Source organism: Cyclopterus lumpus, chromosome 16 (genome assembly GCF_009769545.1).
Source record: "Cyclopterus lumpus isolate fCycLum1 chromosome 16, fCycLum1.pri, whole genome shotgun sequence".
Taxonomy (NCBI): Eukaryota; Metazoa; Chordata; class Actinopteri; order Perciformes; family Cyclopteridae; genus Cyclopterus; species Cyclopterus lumpus.
Window position 1 is genome coordinate 228,975 of NC_046981.1, and position 20,700 is coordinate 249,674.

The 20,700-nt window shown below is 41.6% G+C and overlaps 1 protein-coding gene and 4 long non-coding RNA genes across 7 annotated transcripts in view; all 5 read right to left on the minus strand.

The window, feature by feature from the left end:
- Nucleotides 1–1,080: 1,080 nt before the first annotated feature.
- The window catches only part of atp2c1 (ATPase secretory pathway Ca2+ transporting 1), a 41,465-nt gene continuing 21,845 nt past the window's right edge, over nucleotides 1,081–20,700 (minus strand). For all 3 annotated transcript variants that reach the window (XM_034553098.1, XM_034553100.1, XM_034553101.1), the window contains exons 10-27: nucleotides 20,536–20,611; nucleotides 20,392–20,458; nucleotides 19,926–20,050; nucleotides 19,028–19,125; nucleotides 17,762–17,857; nucleotides 17,572–17,661; nucleotides 17,385–17,489; nucleotides 17,138–17,294; nucleotides 16,809–16,979; nucleotides 15,554–15,651; nucleotides 11,842–11,892; nucleotides 11,404–11,570; nucleotides 11,088–11,156; nucleotides 10,836–10,952; nucleotides 10,257–10,404; nucleotides 10,022–10,117; nucleotides 4,633–4,774; nucleotides 1,081–2,401 (exon numbers count right to left, since the gene is read on the minus strand). In XM_034553098.1, the coding sequence (XP_034408989.1) occupies nucleotides 2,280–2,401; nucleotides 4,633–4,774; nucleotides 10,022–10,117; nucleotides 10,257–10,404; nucleotides 10,836–10,952; nucleotides 11,088–11,156; nucleotides 11,404–11,570; nucleotides 11,842–11,892; nucleotides 15,554–15,651; nucleotides 16,809–16,979; nucleotides 17,138–17,294; nucleotides 17,385–17,489; nucleotides 17,572–17,661; nucleotides 17,762–17,857; nucleotides 19,028–19,125; nucleotides 19,926–20,050; nucleotides 20,392–20,458; nucleotides 20,536–20,611 (1,995 nt within the window). In that variant the 3' untranslated portion in view covers nucleotides 1,081–2,279. The remainder of the gene's footprint in view (nucleotides 2,402–4,632; nucleotides 4,775–10,021; nucleotides 10,118–10,256; nucleotides 10,405–10,835; nucleotides 10,953–11,087; nucleotides 11,157–11,403; nucleotides 11,571–11,841; nucleotides 11,893–15,553; nucleotides 15,652–16,808; nucleotides 16,980–17,137; nucleotides 17,295–17,384; nucleotides 17,490–17,571; nucleotides 17,662–17,761; nucleotides 17,858–19,027; nucleotides 19,126–19,925; nucleotides 20,051–20,391; nucleotides 20,459–20,535; nucleotides 20,612–20,700) is intronic.
- Nucleotides 4,787–8,737, minus strand: LOC117745063. Its single transcript, XR_004611200.1, has 3 exons — nucleotides 8,677–8,737; nucleotides 5,575–5,914; nucleotides 4,787–5,404 (listed from the first exon to the last, which is right to left on the minus strand). It is a non-coding gene; the product is annotated as an uncharacterized LOC117745063 (long non-coding RNA).
- Nucleotides 7,614–8,180, minus strand: LOC117745064. Its single transcript, XR_004611201.1, has 3 exons — nucleotides 8,146–8,180; nucleotides 7,980–8,062; nucleotides 7,614–7,832 (listed from the first exon to the last, which is right to left on the minus strand). It is a non-coding gene; the product is annotated as an uncharacterized LOC117745064 (long non-coding RNA).
- LOC117745065 lies at nucleotides 8,878–9,422 on the minus strand. Its single transcript, XR_004611202.1, has 3 exons — nucleotides 9,409–9,422; nucleotides 9,056–9,120; nucleotides 8,878–8,925 (listed from the first exon to the last, which is right to left on the minus strand). It is a non-coding gene; the product is annotated as an uncharacterized LOC117745065 (long non-coding RNA).
- LOC117745066 lies at nucleotides 9,426–10,006 on the minus strand. Its single transcript, XR_004611203.1, has 3 exons — nucleotides 9,993–10,006; nucleotides 9,604–9,668; nucleotides 9,426–9,473 (listed from the first exon to the last, which is right to left on the minus strand). It is a non-coding gene; the product is annotated as an uncharacterized LOC117745066 (long non-coding RNA).

Genomic DNA, 20,700 nt, shown 5'->3' on the forward strand with positions numbered 1-20,700 from the left:
TGTTTATATGATGAGAACCTGGTCAATAAAGTATGTTTATAGATGAGAACCTGGTCACTAAAGTATGTTTATAGATGAGAACCTGGTCACTAAAGTATGTTTATATGATGAGAACCTGGTCACTAAAGAATGTTTATATATGAGAACCTGGTCACTAAAGTATGTTTATATGATGAGAACCTGGTCACTAAAGTATGTTTATAGATGAGAACCTGGTCACTAAAGTATGTTTATATGATGAGAACCTGGTCACTAAAGTATGTTTATATATGAGAACCTGGTCACTAAAGTATGTTTATATGATGAGAACCTGGTCACTAAAGTATGTTTATAGATGAGAACCTGGTCACTAAAGTATGTTTATATGATGAGAACCTGGTCACTAAAGTATGTTTATATGATGAGAACCTGGTCACTAAAGTATGTTTATAGATGAGAACCTGGTCACTAAAGTATGTTTATATGATGAGAACCTGGTCACTAAAGTATGTTTATATATGAGAACCTGGTCACTAAAGTATGTTTATATGATGAGAACCTGGTCACTAAAGTATGTTTATATGATGAGAACCTGGTCACTAAAGTATGTTTATATATGAGAACCTGGTCACTAAAGTATGTTTATAGATGAGAACCTGGTCACTAAAGTATGTTTATATGATGAGAACCTGGTCACTAAAGTATGTTTATAGATGAGAACCTGGTCACTAAAGTATGTTTATAGATGAGAACCTGGTCACTAAAGTATGTTTATATGATGAGAACCTGGTCACTAAAGAATGTTTATAGATGAGAACCTGGTCACTAAAGTATGTTTATAGATGAGAACCTGGTCACTAAAGTATGTTTATAGATGAGAACCTGGTCACTAAAGAATGTTTATAGATGAGAACCTGGTCACTAAAGAATGTTTATAGATGAGAACCTGGTCACTAAAGAATGTTTATAGATGAGAACCTGGTCACTAAAGAATGTTTATAGATGAGAACCTGGTCACTAAAGAATGTTTATAGATGAGAACCTGGTCACTAAAGTATCTGTGTTTATATGAGAGCATGATGAGAACATGATGAGAACCTGGTCAGTGAAGGATCTGTTTATTAAAATAAAGCAGGAACATAAAGAACACATACAGTGGAGTAGTTACTGCACACCTCGTAAAAGATCAGTTGGTCCAAAGAAAACTAAAAAGGTTTCACTGACGTTCTCCATCTGACTTGCGATTTAAATAATTTAACAACAATAATCAACCGAGCGCTTACTTGTGTGAGCTAACCCATGCTAATCCAGTTAGCCAGCTCGTTTCGCTAACATTAGCATCTTTGATTAGCAAACCAAAAGGAAAAGTAAGTTCCATAGTGAACTCCAGGAGAGGTCACATCCAATCAATCATTCAATGACAGAACATGAAAATCAAACAAGTCGTCATATCCTGAAGGAACTAAAGTGAAGAAAACAGCAAATTTAATTTCTATATTTGAAAAAGTATAATTAATGCCAGAATGACATATCTTTCAGTCTACTCTTAAACACAAGCCTGGCTTAGTAATAATAATAATAATAATAATAATAATAATAGAGAGTAAAAATAATCATAATAAAGACAAGTGTAAAACAGACTTACAATTTAAATACAAACTGAATATTCATGTGATTTTAGCTCTTTATTAACTTCAGTCTGCAAACCTCCGTATAGATATAGATACATGGTATGACCTCAAACCTTTGGACTGATTAATAGCAGACGTTCAGGCGTCCAATCACAGAACAGGTCTCTTGTTGATATCCAGAGAAAACTAAACGGATTAACGGCGTTTACCAGAAAACAATCACAGGTTTACGAGAAGAGAAACGTGTCCCGGAACCTCGCGGCTTCACTTTGTTGAATCAACGCTGCTGCATGTGTTGCATCACTTCCTGTTTGCAGTGATGACGTTGATCCAACCAAAAGGAAGCCTTGAGATGCTGAGGAAGTGAACGTCTGGCTGAATAGTGGTCGACACCTCATCACCAGAAGATTAAAAACGACTGTTCCCTCCAGAGAGCCGGTCCTGAAGAAGACCAGCAGACCGGGAGGTGAGGGCTTTTCTCCGGAGAGTCGGGATCTACACCCGGCAGCTGCCGGGGACCCGGACTCTGGTTCAGATCCACCAGGTGAAGCCGGGAGCTTCCTCCGGTCCCAGACCAGAGTTTCTCCCTCTCTCAGTTTCAATGAACCATAATACTCATCCTCAGAGTCCTTCAGAGGGGGTGGGGTGGGGTGGGGGGTCTGGGGGAGGTCATACCTCGTGGAAGCAGTCGGAGGGTGGACTCCTCTCGGCTCCCCTCCACCTCTCCATCATCTTTATGGCCTCAGAAACCAGACACACCGAGGAGGTCAGGGTCACGAGGAACAGCAGGTCTGAGGAGGATCAGGACACACAAGACCTGCTGGTCAACACCTGCTGGTCTCTATTCTAACATCTGTAGAATAAAGTCTACTGGTCTCTATTCTAACATCTGTAGAATAAAGTCTACTGGTCTCTATTCTAACATCTGTTCTTTAGAATAAAGTCTACTGGTCTCTATTCTAACATCTGTAGAATAAAGTCTACTGGTCTCTATTCTAACATCTGTTCTTTAGAATAAAGTCTACTGGTCTCTAGTCTAACATCTGTTCTTTAGAATAAAGTCTACTGGTCTCTATTCTAACATCTGTAGAATAAAGTCTACTGGTCTCTATTCTAACATCTGTAGAATAAAGTCTACTGGTCTCTATTCTAACATCTGTAGAATAAAGTCTACTGGTCTCTATTCTAACATCTGTAGAATAAAGTCTACTGGTCTCTAGTCTAACATCTGTAGAATAAAGTCTACTGGTCTCTATTCTAACATCTGTAGAATAAAGTCTACTGGTCTCTATTCTAACATTGTTAGAATAAAGTCTACTGGTCTCTATTCTAACATCTTTAGAATAAAGTCTACTGGTCTCTAGTCTAACATCGTTAGAATAAAGTCTACTGGTCTCTATTCTAACATTGTTAGAATAAAGTCTACTGGTCTCTATTCTAACATCTTTAGAATAAAGTCTACTGGTCTCTATTCTAACATCTGTAGAATAAAGTCTACTGGTCTCTATTCTAACATCTGTTCTTTAGAATAAAGTCTACTGGTCTCTAGTCTAACATCGTTAGAATAAAGTCTACTGGTCTCTAGTCTAACATCTGTTCTTTAGAATAAAGTCTACTGGTCTCTATTCTAACATCTGTTCTTTAGAATAAAGTCTACTGGTCTCTATTCTAACATCTGTTCTTTAGAATAAAGTCTACTGGTCTCTAGTCTAACATCTGTTCTTTAGAATAAAGTCTACTGGTCTCTATTCTAACATCTGTAGAATAAAGTCTACTGGTCTCTATTCTAACATCGTTAGAATAAAGTCTACTGGTCTCTATTCTAACATCGTTAGAATAAAGTCTACTGGTCTCTATTCTAACATCTGTAGAATAAAGTCTACTGGTCTCTAGTCTAACATATGTAGAATAAAGTCTACTGGTCTCTATTCTAACATCTGTAGAATAAAGTCTACTGGTCTCTATTCTAACATCTGTAGAATAAAGTCTACTGGTCTCTAGTCTAACATCTGTAGAATAAAGTCTACTGGTCTCTATTCTAACATTGTTAGAATAAAGTCTACTGGTCTCTATTCTAACATCTTTAGAATAAAGTCTACTGGTCTCTATTCTAACATCTGTAGAATAAAGTCTACTGGTCTCTATTCTAACATCTGTTCTTTAGAATAAAGTCTACTGGTCTCTAGTCTAACATCTGTTCTTTAGAATAAAGTCTACTGGTCTCTATTCTAACATCTGTAGAATAAAGTCTACTGGTCTCTATTCTAACATCTGTAGAATAAAGTCTACTGGTCTCTAGTCTAACATCGTTAGAATAAAGTCTACTGGTCTCTAGTCTAACATCGTTAGAATAAAGTCTACTGGTCTCTAGTCTAACATCTGTAGAATAAAGTCTACTGGTCTCTATTCTAACATCTGTAGAATAAAGTCTACTGGTCTCTATTCTAACATCTGTAGAATAAAGTCTACTGGTCTCTAGTCTAACATATGTAGAATAAAGTCTACTGGTCTCTATTCTAACATCTGTAGAATAAAGTCTACTGGTCTCTATTCTAACATCTGTAGAATAAAGTCTACTGGTCTCTAGTCTAACATCTGTTCTTTAGAATAAAGTCTACTGGTCTCTATTCTAACATCTGTAGAATAAAGTCTACTGGTCTCTATTCTAACATCTGTTCTTTAGAATAAAGTCTACTGGTCTCTAGTCTAACATCTGTTCTTTAGAATAAAGTCTACTGGTCTCTATTCTAACATCTTTAGAATAAAGTATACTGATCTTATTATTCAAGTTATATTATAAGAAGCAAAACATATGAGGTAAAAATATGAACTGGAGTTGATAAAAAAGTCAATAAGCAAAATATGTATACGTTTTTAATTATTGTAGCAGCTCATTTTAATGACTTGTAAACTGACAGTAATATCTGATAGCTTTAGATCTTTTACAGATTATACACTAGAAGTATAAAGTAAAATTACAAATACTCTAGTACAAGTACCTCTAGATTGTACTAGTACTCACCAAAGATGCTGAGGCTCTCCGTCTGGAAAACGTTCTGCAGTGGAGGGAAGTAGATGACGAGCAGCTGACCCATGATGGAGGCCAGGACGGCATAGCAGAAGGTCCTGTTGCTGCACAGACCCAGTTCATGGACCATACGGGTCTGAGGGGGACCAGAACGAGTACTGATCACTGGTATCGAGATCGAACAGCTGAATCAGACACACCATCTAATTTCCAACATGTCTGCCTCGTTTATTATTGTATTATAGTTCTAATCATGTTCATGTTTGTCCAAACAACGAACGAAGGAGTAAAAAAACATGAGTGAGCAGACTGTTTGGTCTCTGCTTCTTTAGACTGAAGGCCACCGGCTACCTGAAGACTACCATTACCTGAAGGCCACCTGCAGACTGAAGGCTACCTGAAGGCTACCTTAAGGCTACCAGCTACCTGAAGGCTACCTTAAGGCTACCGACTACCTGAAGACCACCTTAAGGCTACCGGCTACCTGAAGGCTACCAGCTACCTGAAGGCTACCTGCAGACTGAAGGCTACCTGAAGGCTACCAGCTACCTGAAGGCTACCTTAAGGCTACCAGCTACCGGAAGGCTACCTTAAGGCTACCGACTACCTGAAGGCCACCTGCAGACTGAAGGCTACCTGAAGGCTACCAGCTACCTGAAGGCTACCAGCTACCTTAAGGCTACTGGCTACCTGGAGGCCACCTGCAGACTGAAGGCTACCTGAAGGCTACCAGCTACCTGAAGGTTACCTTAAGGCTACCGGCTACCTGAAGGTTACCTTAAGGCTACTGGCTACCTGAAGGCCACCTGCAGACTGAAGGCTACCTGAAGGCTACCAGCTACCTGAAGGCTACCGGCTACCTGAAGGCCACCTGCAGACTGAAGGCTATCTGAAGGCTACCAGCTACCTGAAGGCTACCTTAAGGCTACCGACTACCTGAAGGCCACCTGCAGACTGAAGGCTACCTGAAGGCTACCTTAAGGCTACCAGCTACCTGAAGGCTACCTTAAGGCTACCGACTACCTGAAGACCACCTTAAGGCTACCGGCTACCTGAAGGCTACCAGCTACCTGCAGACTGAAGGCTACCTGAAGGCTACCAGCTACCTGAAGGCTACCTTAAGGCTACCAGCTACCGGAAGGCTACCTTAAGGCTACCGACTACCTGAAGGCCACCTGCAGACTGAAGGCTACCTGAAGGCTACCAGCTACCTGAAGGCTACCAGCTACCTTAAGGCTACTGGCTACCTGGAGGCCACCTGCAGACTGAAGGCTACCTGAAGGCTACTAGAATAAAGTCTACTGGTCTCTAGTCTAACATCTGTAGAATAAAGTCTACTGGTCTCTATTCTAACATCTGTTCTTTAGAATAAAGTCTACTGGTCTCTAGTCTAACATCTGTTCTTTAGAATAAAGTCTACTGGTCTCTATTCTAACATCGTTAGAATAAAGTCTACTGGTCTCTATTCTAACATATGTAGAATAAAGTCTACTGGTCTCTATTCTAACATCGTTAGAATAAAGTCTACTGGTCTCTAGTCTAACATCTGTAGAATAAAGTCTACTGGTCTCTATTCTAACATCTGTAGAATAAAGTCTACTGGTCTCTATTCTAACATCTTTAGAATAAAGTCTACTGGTCTCTAGTCTAACATCTGTAGAATAAAGTCTACTGGTCTCTATTCTAACATCGTTAGAATAAAGTCTACTGGTCTCTAGTCTAACATCTGTAGAATAAAGTCTACTGGTCTCTATTCTAACATCTGTTCTTTAGAATAAAGTCTACTGGTCTCTATTCTAACATCTGTTCTTTAGAATAAAGTCTACTGGTCTCTAGTCTAACATCTGTAGAATAAAGTCTACTGGTCTCTATTCTAACATCGTTAGAATAAAGTCTACTGGTCTCTATTCTAACATCTGTTCTTTAGAATAAAGTCTACTGGTCTCTAGTCTAACATCTGTTCTTTAGAATAAAGTCTACTGGTCTCTATTCTAACATCTTTAGAATAAAGTATACTGATCTTATTATTCAAGTTATATTATAAGAAGCAAAACATATGAGGTAAAAATATGAACTGGAGTTGATAGAAAGTCAATAAGTAAAATATGTATACGTTTTTAATTATTGTAGCAGCTCATTTTAATGACTTGTAAACTGACAGTAATATCTGATAGCTTTAGATCTTTTACAGATTATACACTAGAAGTATAAGACTGAAGGTTACCTTAAGGCTACCGGCTACCTGAAGGTTACCTTAAGGCTACTGGCTACCTGAAGGCCACCTGCAGACTGAAGGCTATCTGAAGGCTACCATTACCTGAAGGCCACCTGCAGACTGAAGGCTACCATTACCTTAAGGCCACCTGCAGACTGAAGGCTACCAGCTACCTGAAGGCTACCAGCTACCTTAAGGCTACTGGCTACCTTAAGGCTACTGGCTACATGGAGGCCACCTGCAGACTGAAGGCTACCTGAAGGCTACCAGCTACCTGAAGGCTACCTTAAGGCTACCGGCTACCTGAAGGCCACCTGCAGACTGAAGGCTATCTGAAGGCTACCAGCTACCTGAAGGCTACCTGCAGACTGAAGGCTACCTGAAGGCTACCAGCTACCTGAAGGATACCAGCTACCTTAAGGCTAATGGCTACATGGAGGCCACCTGCAGACTGAAGGCTACCTGAAGGCTACCAGCTACCTGAAGGATACCGGCTACCTGAAGGCCACCTGCAGACTGAAGGCTACCTGAAGGCTACCAGCTACCTTAAGGCTACCTGCAGACTGAAGGCTAACTGAAGGCTACCAGCTACCTGAAGGCTACCAGCTACCTTAAGGCTACTGGCTACATGGAGGCCACCTGCAGACTGAAGGCTACCTGAAGGCTACCGGCTACCTGAAGGCCACCTGCAGACTGAAGGCTACCTGAAGGCTACCAGCTACCTGAAGGCTACCTGCAGACTGAAGGCTACCTGAAGGCTATCAGCTACCTGAAGCTACCAGCTACCTGAAGCTACCGGCTACCTGAAGGCCACCTGCAGACTGAAGGCTATCTGAAGGCTACCATTACCTTAAGGCCACCTGCAGACTGAAGGCTACCTGAAGGCTACCAGCTACCTGAAGGCTACCAGCTACCTTAAGGCTACTGGCTACATGGAGGCCACCTGCAGACTGAAGGCTACCTGAAGGCTACCAGCTACCTGAAGGCTACCGGCTACCTGAAGGCCACCTGCAGACTGAAGGCTACCTGAAGGCTACCAGCTACCTTAAGGCTACCTGCAGACTGAAGGCTACCATTACCTTAAGGCCACCTGCAGACTGAAGGCTACCTGAAGGCTACCAGCTACCTGAAGGCTACCAGCTACCTTAAGGCTACTGGCTACATGGAGGCCACCTGCAGACTGAAGGCTACCTGAAGGCTACCAGCTACCTGAAGGCTACCAGCTACCTTAAGGCTACTGGCTACATGGAGGCCACCTGCAGACTGAAGGCTACCTGAAGGCTACCAGCTACCTGAAGGCTACCTTAAGGCTACCGGCTACCTGAAGGCCACCTGCAGACTGAAGGCTACCTGAAGGCTACCAGCTACCTGAAGGCTACCTGCAGACTGAAGGCTACCTGAAGGCTACCAGCTACCTGAAGCTACCAGCTACCTGAAGCTACCGGCTACCTGAAGGCCACCTGCAGACTGAAGGCTATCTGAAGGCTACCATTACCTGAAGGCTACCATTACCTTAAGGCCACCTGCAGACTGAAGGCTACCTGAAGGCTACCAGCTACCTGAAGGCTACCAGCTACCTTAAGGCTACTGGCTACATGGAGGCCACCTGCAGACTGAAGGCTACCTGAAGGCTACCAGCTACCTGAAGGCTACCGGCTACCTGAAGGCCACCTGCAGACTGAAGGCTACCTGAAGGCTACCAGCTACCTGAAGGCTACCTTAAGGCTACCTTAAGACTACCTTAAGGCTACCAGCTACCTGAAGGCTACCAGCTACCTTAAGGCTACTGGCTACCTGGAGGCCACCTGCAGACTGAAGGCTACCTGAAGGCTACCAGCTACCTGAAGGCTACCTTAAGGTTACCGGCTACCTGAAGGCCACCTGCAGACTGAAGGCTACCAGCTACCTGAAGGTTACCTTAAGGTTACCAGCTACCTGAAGGCAACCAGCTACCTGAAGGCTACCAGCTACCTGAAGGCTACCAGCTACCTGAAGGCTACCAGCTACCTGAAGGCTACCAGCTACCTGAAGGCCACCTGCAGACTGAAGGCTATCTGAAGGCTACCAGCTACCTGAAGGCAACCAGCTACCTGAAGGCTACCTTAAGGCTACCAGCTACTTGAAGGTTACCATCTACCTGAAGGCTACCAGCTACCTGAAGGTTACCTTAAGGCCACCTGCAGACTGAAGGCTACCAGCTACCTGAAGGCAACCAGCTACCTGAAGGCTACCTTAAGGCTACCAGCTACTTGAAGGTTACCATCTACCTTAAGGCCACCTGCTACCTGAAGGCCACCTGCAGACTGAAGGCTACCAGCTACCTGAAGGCTACCAGCTACCTGAAGGCTACCAGCTACCTGAAGGCTACCAGCTACCTGAAGGCTACCAGCTACATGAAGGCTACCAGCTACCTGAAGGCTACCAGCTACCTGAAGGCTACCAGCTACCTGAAAGCTACCAGCTACCTGAAGGCTACCAGCTACCTGAAGGCTACCAGCTACCTGAAGGCTACCAGCTACCTGAAGGCTACCAGCTACCTGAAGGCTACCAGCTACCTGAAGGCTACCAGCTACCTGAAGGCCACCTGCAGACTGAAGGCTATCTGAAGGCTACCAGCTACCTGAAGGCAACCAGCTACCTGAAGGCTACCTTAAGGCTACCAGCTACTTGAAGGTTACCATCTACCTGAAGGCTACCAGCTACCTGAAGGTTACCTTAAGGCCACCTGCAGACTGAAGGCTACCAGCTACCTGAAGGCAACCAGCTACCTGAAGGCTACCTTAAGGCTACCAGCTACTTGAAGGTTACCATCTACCTTAAGGCCACCTGCTACCTGAAGGCCACCTGCAGACTGAAGGCTACCAGCTACCTGAAGGCTACCAGCTACCTGAAGGCTACCAGCTACCTGAAGGCTACCAGCTACATGAAGGCTACCAGCTACCTGAAGGCTACCAGCTACCTGAAGGCTACCAGCTACCTGAAAGCTACCAGCTACCTGAAGGCTACCAGCTACCTGAAGGCTACCAGCTACCTGAAGGCTACCAGCTACCTGAAGGCTACCAGCTACTTGAAGGCTACCAGCTACCTGAAGGCTACCAGCTACCTGAAGGCTACCAGCTACCTGAAGGCTACCAGCTACCTGAAGGCTACCAGCTACCTGAAGGCTACCTGTGATCGAGAGCTCAGAGCGTTGAACATGTCGAAGAAGACGAAGCAGGTGAAGGTCATGGTGGTGTCTCGAGGAGTGATCACGTTGTCCTGCAGCTGGAAACCAACAAGCACAACATTCACTGATATAGTTCTGTATTACTGTGTGATGTCTTCATGTTTTATTATCGGAGTGCTTCCTCATTAACATGGTGCATGAAGTCAAATTGAACATGAGGAACAGGAAGTGACGCACCTCCCTCCAGAAGACAAACAGCGTCCCACAGACGATGACCAGCGCCGACACCAGCACTTTGATGAGCAGGCCGCGGGTGATGATGCTGTCTCTGACGTTACGTGGCGGCTGCCTGATGACGTCGCGGTCCACCGGCTCTACGCCCAAACTGACAAACACTCAGTCACAACACAAGTCTGCTCTCTTCGGCGGGTTAGAGAATGAAATGGAAACGTCACAAACATCTACTCATCAGATTCTACAAAATTCTTATGGACGTCACAAACGAGTTTTAGGAATAATATTATTTGACATTTTATTTATTGATTATGTGTGAATTTTCTCAGATTCTCCTTCTACACACATTGAATGAGCATTATTGGCTCGAGAACTACGTTTCTACGACTGCTTCTCTAAAAGTTGTGCTTTGAAAAAAAAAACAACAACTAATGATTGTCTCTCTTCACCTTTTAATATCAGGACTAGATTACATCATTAAGGAGCTCAATACGACATTCGGGTGTATTTCTTTTGAGACGGGTGACGCTAGCTAGAGGACGTTAACTCTTTAGCACTACACTTCCCATGATGCCCCTGTACCTCTGAGCGGGGGGGCCGTCCATGATGATGTTGATCCACAGGATCTGCATGGCGTTCAGCGGGTTGGGGAAGTTCATCAGCGTGGCCAAGGAGATGAGCGTCAGAGCGGCGATGCTCCTGAAGAGCAGCAGCAACACTTTATTTCAAACAAAGGAGTTGGCTCCACTTCTGACCTTTGGATCTTATGTTCCACATATGTTTATTGTGTTACAAGTAATTTAACACAAAGAGAAAACGTCGGTTTTCACTCACGTGCTCAGCTGGAAGCGCACAAAGTTTTTAATGTTGTTGTAAATTCCTTTTCCTTCCTCGATGGCCGACCTGGAAGCAGACAACAAACCCTCACTTAGGGAAAGGTGTGGTGTTGGGTGAATCCAAATGAACCTTTAAAACACCAAAGTAACAAAGTACCTGACCGGCGGCTCTGTGAATTAACATGGAGTCTTTGAAGAGAGCGGAGATAAAACATTCTAGATATAACCAATATTCATTCTCTGCTGTAGTCAAACACTGTAAACATCTGTACTGTCTCTTTAAGGCACTCGCTGACGGGTCAGGACGGACTCACATGATGGTCTGGAAGTCGTCATCCACCAGGATCATGTCTGCCGCCTCCTTGCAGACGTCGGTCCCCGTTAGGCCCATCGCCACGCCGATGTCGGCGGCCTTCAGAGCCACAGCGTCATTCACCCCGTCGCCCGTCATGGCCACTACGGCACCAATGTTCTGGAGGGACTGCCGAGAGGACCACTTTAATATTTACTGACTCATGCGAAGCACATCTACTGATCTGAACCGCTCATCACGGCTCCGCCCACTTAAGATGCTTCACTGAAGATATCAAACAGACCTTTTTGAACCATTTAACCTCGCGTACGGTCACACGTAAGCATTGAACCTCATACAACCTCATTTAAGCTCACACAGCCTCATTCTCATTTCACCATTTGACCTGATGGGATCTCATGGGACCTCATGAGGTAAAGGAGGTCTCACTCCTGCTCACCTTGACGATCTTCAGCTTGTGTCGAGGACTGGCTCGATAAAACACGGCAATCTGTGGAGACATGAGACGACTTTACGTGATGTCCTCTGATATTAATGTGGAGACATGCATGTGTGTTATTATTTCTCTTAACGTGTCTCATGTGTTATAATAATAATCCATTTAATTTATATAGCGCTTTTTAAGATACTTAAGACACTTTACATGTTACATTATACACCGTAAACACAGCTACGGGGAGCAATGCAGGGTTAAGTGTCTTGCTCAAGGACACATCGACACATTGTCTTAACGTGTCTCATGTGTTATTATTTGTCTTAACGTGTCTCATGTGTTATTATTTGTCTCATGTGTTATTATTTGTCTTAACGTGTCTCATGTGTTATTATTTGTCTTAACGTGTCTCATGTGTTATTATTAACGTGTCTCATGTGTTATTATTCGTCTTAACGTGTCTCATGTGTTATTATTTGTCTTAACGTGTCTCATGTGTTATTATTTGTCTTAACGTGTCTCATGTGTTATTATTAACGTGTCTCATGTGTTATTATTTGTCTTAACGTGTCTCATGTGTTATTATTAACGTGTCTCATGTGTTATTATTTGTCTTAACGTGTCTCATGTGTTATTATTAACGTGTCTCATGTGTTATTATTTGTCTTAACGTGTCTCATGTGTTATTATTAACGTGTCTCATGTGTTATTATTTGTCTTAACGTGTCTCATGTGTTATTATTTGTCTCATGTGTTATTATTCGTCTTAACGTGTCTCATGTGTTATTATTTGTCTTAACGGGTCTCATGTGTTATTATTCGTCTTAACCTGTCTCATGTGTTATTATTTGTCTTAACGTGTCTCATGTGTTATTATTAACGTGTCTCATGTGTTATTATTTGTCTTAACGTGTCTCATGTGTTATTATTAACGTGTCTCATGTGTTATTATTTGTATTAACGTGTCTCATGTGTTATTATTTGTCTTAACGTGTCTCATGTGTTATTATTAACGTGTCTCATGTGTTATTATTCGTCTTAACGTGTCTCATGTGTTATTATTAACGTGTCTCATGTGTTATTATTTGTCTCATGTGTTATTATTTGTCTCATGTGTTATTATTTGTCTTAACGTGTCTCATGTGTTATTATTTGTCTTAACGTGTCTCATGTGTTATTATTAACGTGTCTCATGTGTTATTATTCGTCTTAACGTGTCTCATGTGTTATTATTAACGTGTCTCATGTGTTATTATTAACGTGTCTCATGTGTTATTATTTGTCTTAACGTGTCTCATGTGTTATTATTTGTCTCATGTGTTATTATTCGTCTTAACGTGTCTCATGTGTTATTATTTGTATTAACGTGTCTCATGTGTTATTATTTGTCTCATGTGTTATTATTCGTCTTAACGTGTCTCATGTGTTATTATTTGTATTAACGTGTCTCATGTGTTATTATTTGTCTTAACGTGTCTCATGTGTTATTATTTGTCTTAACGTGTCTCATGTGTTATTATTTGTCTTAACGTGTCTCATGTGTTATTATTTGTCTTAACGTGTCTCATGTGTTATTATTAACGTGTCTCATGTGTTATTATTTGTCTTAACGTGTCTCATGTGTTATTATTTGTCTCACGTGTCTCATGTGTTATTATTAACGTGTCTCATGTGTTATTATTTGTCTCACGTGTCTCATGTGTTATTATTTGTCTTAACGTGTCTCATGTGTTATTATTTGTCTTAACGTGTCTCATGTGTTATTATTTGTCTTAACGTGTCTCATGTGTTATTATTAACGTGTCTCATGTGTTATTAACGTGTCTCGTGTTATTATTTGTATTAACGTGTCTCATGTGTTATTATTTGTCTTAACGTGTCTCATGTGTTATTATTAACGTGTCTCATGTGTTATTATTAACGTGTCTCATGTGTTATTATTAACGTGTCTCATGTGTTATTATTTGTCTTAACGTGTCTCATGTGTTATTATTTGTCTTAACGTGTCTCATGTGTTATTATTTGTCTCATGTGTTATTATTCGTCTTAACGTGTCTCATGTGTTATTATTAACGTGTCTCATGTGTTATTATTAACGTGTCTCATGTGTTATTATTTGTATTAACGTGTCTCATGTGTTATTATTTGTCTTAACGTGTCTCATGTGTTATTATTAACGTGTCTCATGTGTTATTATTTGTCTTAACGTGTCTCATGTGTTATTATTTGTCTCACGTGTCTCATGTGTTATTATTTGTCTTAACGTGTCTCATGGTTTATTATTTGTCTTAACGTGTCTCATGTGTTATTATTTGTCTTAACGTGTCTCATGTGTTATTATTAACGTGTCTCATGTGTTATTATTAACGTGTCTCATGTGTTATTATTTGTATTAACGTGTCTCGTGTTATTATTTGTATTAACGTGTCTCATGTGTTATTATTTGTCTTAACGTGTCTCATGTGTTATTATTAACGTGTCTCATGTGTTATTATTAACGTGTCTCATGTGTTATTATTAACGTGTCTCATGTGTTATTATTTGTCTTAACGTGTCTCATGTGTTATTATTTGTCTTAACGTGTCTCATGTGTTATTATTTGTCTTAACGTGTCTCATGTGTTATTATTTGTCTCATGTGTTATTATTCGTCTTAACGTGTCTCATGTGTTATTATTTGTCTTAACGTGTCTCATGTGTTATTATTAACGTGTCTCATGTGTTATTATTTGTCTTAACGTGTCTCATGTGTTATTATTAACGTGTCTCATGTGTTATTATTTGTCTTAACGTGTCTCATGTGTTATTATTAACGTGTCTCATGTGTTATTATTTGTCTTAACGTGTCTCATGTGTTATTATTTGTCTTAACGTGTCTCATGTGTTATTATTAACGTGTCTCATGTGTTATTATTTGTCTTAACGTGTCTCATGTGTTATTATTTGTCTTAACGTGTCTCATGTGTTATTATTCGTCTTAACGTGTCTCATGTGTTATTATTTGTCTTAACGTGTCTCATGTGTTATTATTTGTCTTAACGTGTCTCATGTGTTATTATTAACGTGTCTCATGTGTTATTATTAACGTGTCTCATGTGTTATTATTCGTCTTAACGTGTCTCATGTGTTATTATTCGTCTTAACGTGTCTCATGTGTTATTATTAACGTGTCTCATGTGTTATTATTCGTCTTAACGTGTCTCATGTGTTATTATTTGTATTAACGTGTCTCATGTGTTATTATTTGTCTTAACGTGTCTCATGTGTTATTATTTGTCTCATGTGTTATTATTCGTCTTAACGTGTCTCATGTGTTATTATTCGTCTTAACGTGTCTCATGTGTTATTATTTGTATTAACGTGTCTCATGTGTTATTATTTGTCTTAACGTGTCTCATGTGTTATTATTTGTCTCATGTGTCTCATGTGTTATTATTCGTCTTAACGTGTCTCATGTGTTATTATTTGTCTCATGTGTTATTATTCGTCTTAACGTGTCTCATGTGTTATTATTTGTCTTAACGTGTCTCATGTGTTATTATTTGTCTCATGTGTTATTATTCGTCTTAACGTGTCTCATGTGTTATTATTTGTCTTAACGTGTCTCATGTGTTATTATTTGTCTCATGTGTTATTATTTGTCTCATGTGTTATTATTTGTCTCATGTGTCTCCAGTGAGGTAGAAGTGTGAGCACTGTTCTAATAAAGCCTGTCTCACTCTGGGGACGATGTGAGACAGCTGCTGCAGGTCCAATTGGTCGACCTCGTCTCCAGACAAAGACTGAGAGCCTTTAGAAAACAGCCCCAGACGACTGGCTGCAGAGAGAGGGAGGACTTATTGATTAGAGATCAATGTTTTGTTTAGCCTTTATTTCACCAGGTCGGTCCCGTTGAGATACAATGACCTCTTTTTCAAGGGAAGCCTGGACAAGACAGCAGCATAGAAAAATTGCAACAGTCACAAGACACAACAGAAATCATATAACACAGATAAAATACATTAAAAAAAATAAAATACATTAAAAAAGATAAGGCAACAGGACTAAAGCTCCGGATTCACACCAAAACAAGAACAAATGCGGTATGAAGCCGCTCCAATTTCTCTCACACGAGTCTTTAAAGTTACAAGGTTGATGAGCTCCTTTAACTTTAGAGGTGTTTGCTTTGCATTCCAAGCAGCAGGTAACTTAAAACAGTGCTCATTGGAATGTAAGCAATAATTGCTCTGGGATTTAAAGATGTAGTTACATAAGTAGGAGGAGCAGACCCAAGATAGCTTTATAAATACAAATATGCCAATGTATAAGGCGGCGTGCTGCCAGAGATGGCCACTCAACTCGAGCATATAAGATGCAGCGGTGAGTGAGGGCTTCACAACCAGTGAGGAACCTGAAGGCACCATGATACACAGTGTCTAGAGAACGCAGACTGGGGCATTCATATAGAAGAGATCACTAATCAAGTATAAGTACAGTTTGGTTTTGGCGGCATTCAAGACTTTAGTTCAATGAGCTGATTTTCAAGGTTAAAAGCAATTTGTAAGTTGCCAAGGGCCTCGGCAAGAGTGGTGCCACAACAGTATATAACTGTGTCATCAGCATAAAAATGAAATTTGGCATTTGGGACGTTACTGCCCAATGTACTTACATAAATAACAAACAGAATAGGGCCCAGAACTGAGCCCTGTGGCATACCAGTAGAGACATTTAGCAGTTACTTTAGAATCAAAAGGAAATGTTCTTAACGTAAAAAAAAATAAAAATCTCAGAGACATTTTAAAGAAGCAAATCAAAGTGAGAAAGTCGTCCTGCAGGAGTTGAAGACAGCTCATTGATTGTTTATTGTGTAATCATAAAGAATACAAATATTTCTTAAACTAAATATCTGGTTGTTGCTTTTAAACTCCGTACTGCGGCTTTCAATATAAAAACACATATATATTATAATATAATTATATATATTTTGTCCCTCACCTATGGACACGGCCGTCTCCTTGGAGTCTCCAGTGATCATCTTGATGGCCACTCCAGAGTTGATGAGCATCCCCACGGCCTCTTTGACCCCTGACCTGGGGGGGTCGATGATGCCAACCAGACCCAGAAAGGTCAGGTTCCCCATCTGGGACCCGGAAGCAAAGGCCAGAACTACAGGAGGACATGGACCAATGAGCTGATGTATGTATATGTATATGTATATATATATATATATATATATATATATATATATATATATATATATATATATATATATACATACACATACACACACACACACACATACATACATACACACACACACACACCTCTGAGACCAGCAGACCCCATGTAGCTGATCTGCTGCTGGTACAGCTCCCTCTGCTGGTGGCTCAGAGACAGAGCACTCCCTCTGCTGTTGTAGGAGCTGCAGAGCCCGATCACCTGCTCGTAAGCTCCTTTCACGAAGAAGACTCCTGGTTTGTCCTGAAGGGGGAGGAGTCACAGATTATCAATCATCGATTGATGGATCAACAAGTTCACGGCAACACACACGGACAGCGTGAGTCATGTGACCTGTAGCGTCCGGTGGACGCAGCGGACAGACATCCACTTCTGCTCCGAGGTGAAGGGATGCTCCTCCAGACGAACGTACTCCTGCTGCAGGCTCTCCAGACCCATCTGCAACATCATCATTCATTTATTATATATATATATATATATATATTTGATTTACAGTTTTTTTGACAGTCTCCAGTCTCACCTTCATGGCGAGGGCGATGAGCGCTCCCTCGGTCGGCCGTCCCAACAAATTGTGATTCCTGATGACTGAGTCGTTACACACACAGCCCACCTGAGACACACACACACACAGTGATGACATCATTGTACCGGGTGACTTGGAGGATTGGTGGTTCGATCCCTGGTCCATGGGATGGTGGACATTGATTCACCTCAACGATCTTGCTAATGGACGGACAGGAGAAACCGTGGACGACGTCTCCGTCCAGGAGGACTTCTCCTGCTCCATTGTAGCCCACACCCGACACCTGCAAGACAACATCTGGGGTTCAACAACCCACCACTACTTCTACTTCCTGTTGAAGCTCGAAACTTGAGGACGTAAACTTGAGGACTCTATAGGAAGTAGAGTTGGAAGCTGAGAGGACGATTACGTCTCATTTCCTAACAGGAAGTAGAGTTGGACGCTGAGTACGGTAGAGTCTCATTTCCTAACAGGAAGTAGAGTTGGACGCTGAGTACGGTAGAGTCTCATTTCCTAACAGGAAGTAGAGTTGGACGATGAGAGGACAGTAGAGTCTCATTTCCTAACAGGAAGTAGAGTTGGACGATGAGAGGACAGTAGAGTCTCATTTCCTAACAGGAAGTAGAGTTGGAAGCTGAGAGGACGATTACGTCTCATTTCCTAACAGGAAGTAGAGTTGGACGCTGAGTACGGTAGAGTCTCATTTCCTAACAGGAAGTAGAGTTGGACGATGAGAGGACAGTAGAGTCTCATTTCCTAACAGGAAGTAGAGTTGGACGATGAGAGGACAGTAGAGTCTCATTTCCTAACAGGAAGTAGAGTTGGACGATGAGAGGACAGTAGAGTCTCATTTCCTAACAGGAAGTAGAGTTGGACGATGAGAGGACAGTAGAGTCTCATTTCCTAACAGGAAGTAGAGTTGGACGCTGAGTACGGTAGAGTCTCATTTCCTAACAGGAAGTAGAGTTGGACGATGAGAGGACAGTAGAGTCTCATTTCCTAACAGGAAGTAGAGTTGGACGATGAGAGGACAGTAGAGTCTCATTTCCTAACAGGAAGTAGAGTTGGACGCTGAGTACGGTAGAGTCTCATTTCCTAACAGGAAGTAGAGTTGGACGCTGAGTACGGTAGAGTCTCATTTCCTAACAGGAAGTAGAGTTGGACGATGAGAGGACAGTAGAGTCTCATTTCCTAACAGGAAGTAGAGTTGGACGCTGAGTACGGTAGAGTCTCATTTCCTAACAGGAAGTAGAGTTGGACGCTGAGTACGGTAGAGTCTCATTTCCTAACAGGAAGTAGAGTTGGACGATGAGAGGACAGTAGAGTCTCATTTCCTAACAGGAAGTAGAGTTGGACGCTGAGTACGGTAGAGTCTCATTTCCTAACAGGAAGTAGAGTTGGACGTGTGAGTGATGAAGAAGAAGATAAACATGATAAAGAAGACGAAGAGCACCTCAGCGTGGAGTCCATCCGACGTGAACAGCTGGGTGACGGTCATCTCGTTCTTGGTCAGAGTTCCCGTCTTGTCTGAACAGATCACGTTACAGCAGCCTGAAGAAGAAGAACACGACAGGAAGTCAGACTGACTGACCCTCGGCGAAGACCCGCCCCCCGTCTGTGGAGTCAGTCTAATTGATGAGAAATATATGAATAATAAAATATATAATATATGTTAGTGATAAACTGAATGATGAAGAGTTCCTTTATGTGATGATGAATGTTTATGATAAACTGAATGATGAAGAGTTCCTTTATGTGATGATGATGAATGTTTATGATAAACTGAATGATGAAGAGTTCCTTTATGTGATGATGATGAATGTTTATGATAAACTGAATGATGAAGAGTTCCTTTATGTGATGATGATGAATGTTTATGATAAACTGAATGATGAAGAGTTCCTTTATGTGATGATGATGAATGTTTATCATAAACTGAATGATGAAGAGTTCCTTTATGTGATGATGATGAATGTTTATGATAAACTGAATGATGAAGAGTTCCTTTATGTGATGATGATGAATGTTTATGATAAACTGAATGATGAAGAGTTCCTTTATGTGATGATGATGAATGTTTATGATAAACTGAATGATAAAGAGTTCCTTTATGTGATGATGAATGTTTATGATAAACTGAATGATAAAGAGTTCCTTTATGTGATGATGATGAATGTTTATGATAAACTGAATGATAAAGAGTTCCTTTATGTGATGATGAATGTTTATGATAAACTGAATGATGAAGTGTTCCTTAATGCGTTGATACTGAATGTTTGTGATGAAGTCATATGAGTAACAGAGGTATTATAGATCACATGACCTGATAAGAGTGTTGTTAGGTCACATACCCAGAGTTTCTACGATGGGAAGCTTTTTGATGATGGCTCTTTTCTTCACCATGCGCATCACACCGAGTGCCAGCGTCACCGTCACCACAATGGGTAAACCCTCTGGGATGGCAGCTACCGCCAAACTGAGGGACCGGAGGGACCACCACCGATCAATAACGAATACATCAGATACACCGGTAATCAAAGTCTCTACTGGTGATGAACTACAGACCTGCACCCGAGGCACCATCAGACCTCATCAAGTGGTGGTTTTAATGATATCCAGATCATAAACTGTGTCCACAATCAACAGGAAAGCTTTCAGGCTGATTATGTGTGTGTTTCTATTTGTGGCTGGTTGTCCTTGTGTTAAAAACTAGTTTCACTTGTTAATGGATTGCGCTTCAATGCAAGTCTGTTAATAGATGTGCTGACTAATTCATATTGTTAAGACAGACAGACACAGAGAGGAAACATCCGTTACCTGACTCCGATGGTGAACATGTCCAGAATCCTCTTCCCCTGCAGCCATCCCATCAGCATGATGACCCCTGAGACACAGAAACCACTGAACACAGAAACATGATGAGGACGAAGAGGAGATGACGAGGACTGAACACCAACATACCTATAATGCCAAAGGAATAGAGCGACAGCTGCTTCCCCAGCAGGTCCATGCTCTTTTGTAACGGAGTTTTAGGAGCCTGAAAACAACAAACAGAAAATAAAACAGTCACTGTGGCTGTACATAAAGAACCTGCAGCAGGTGAGTGGTCTACACTGTGGCTGTACA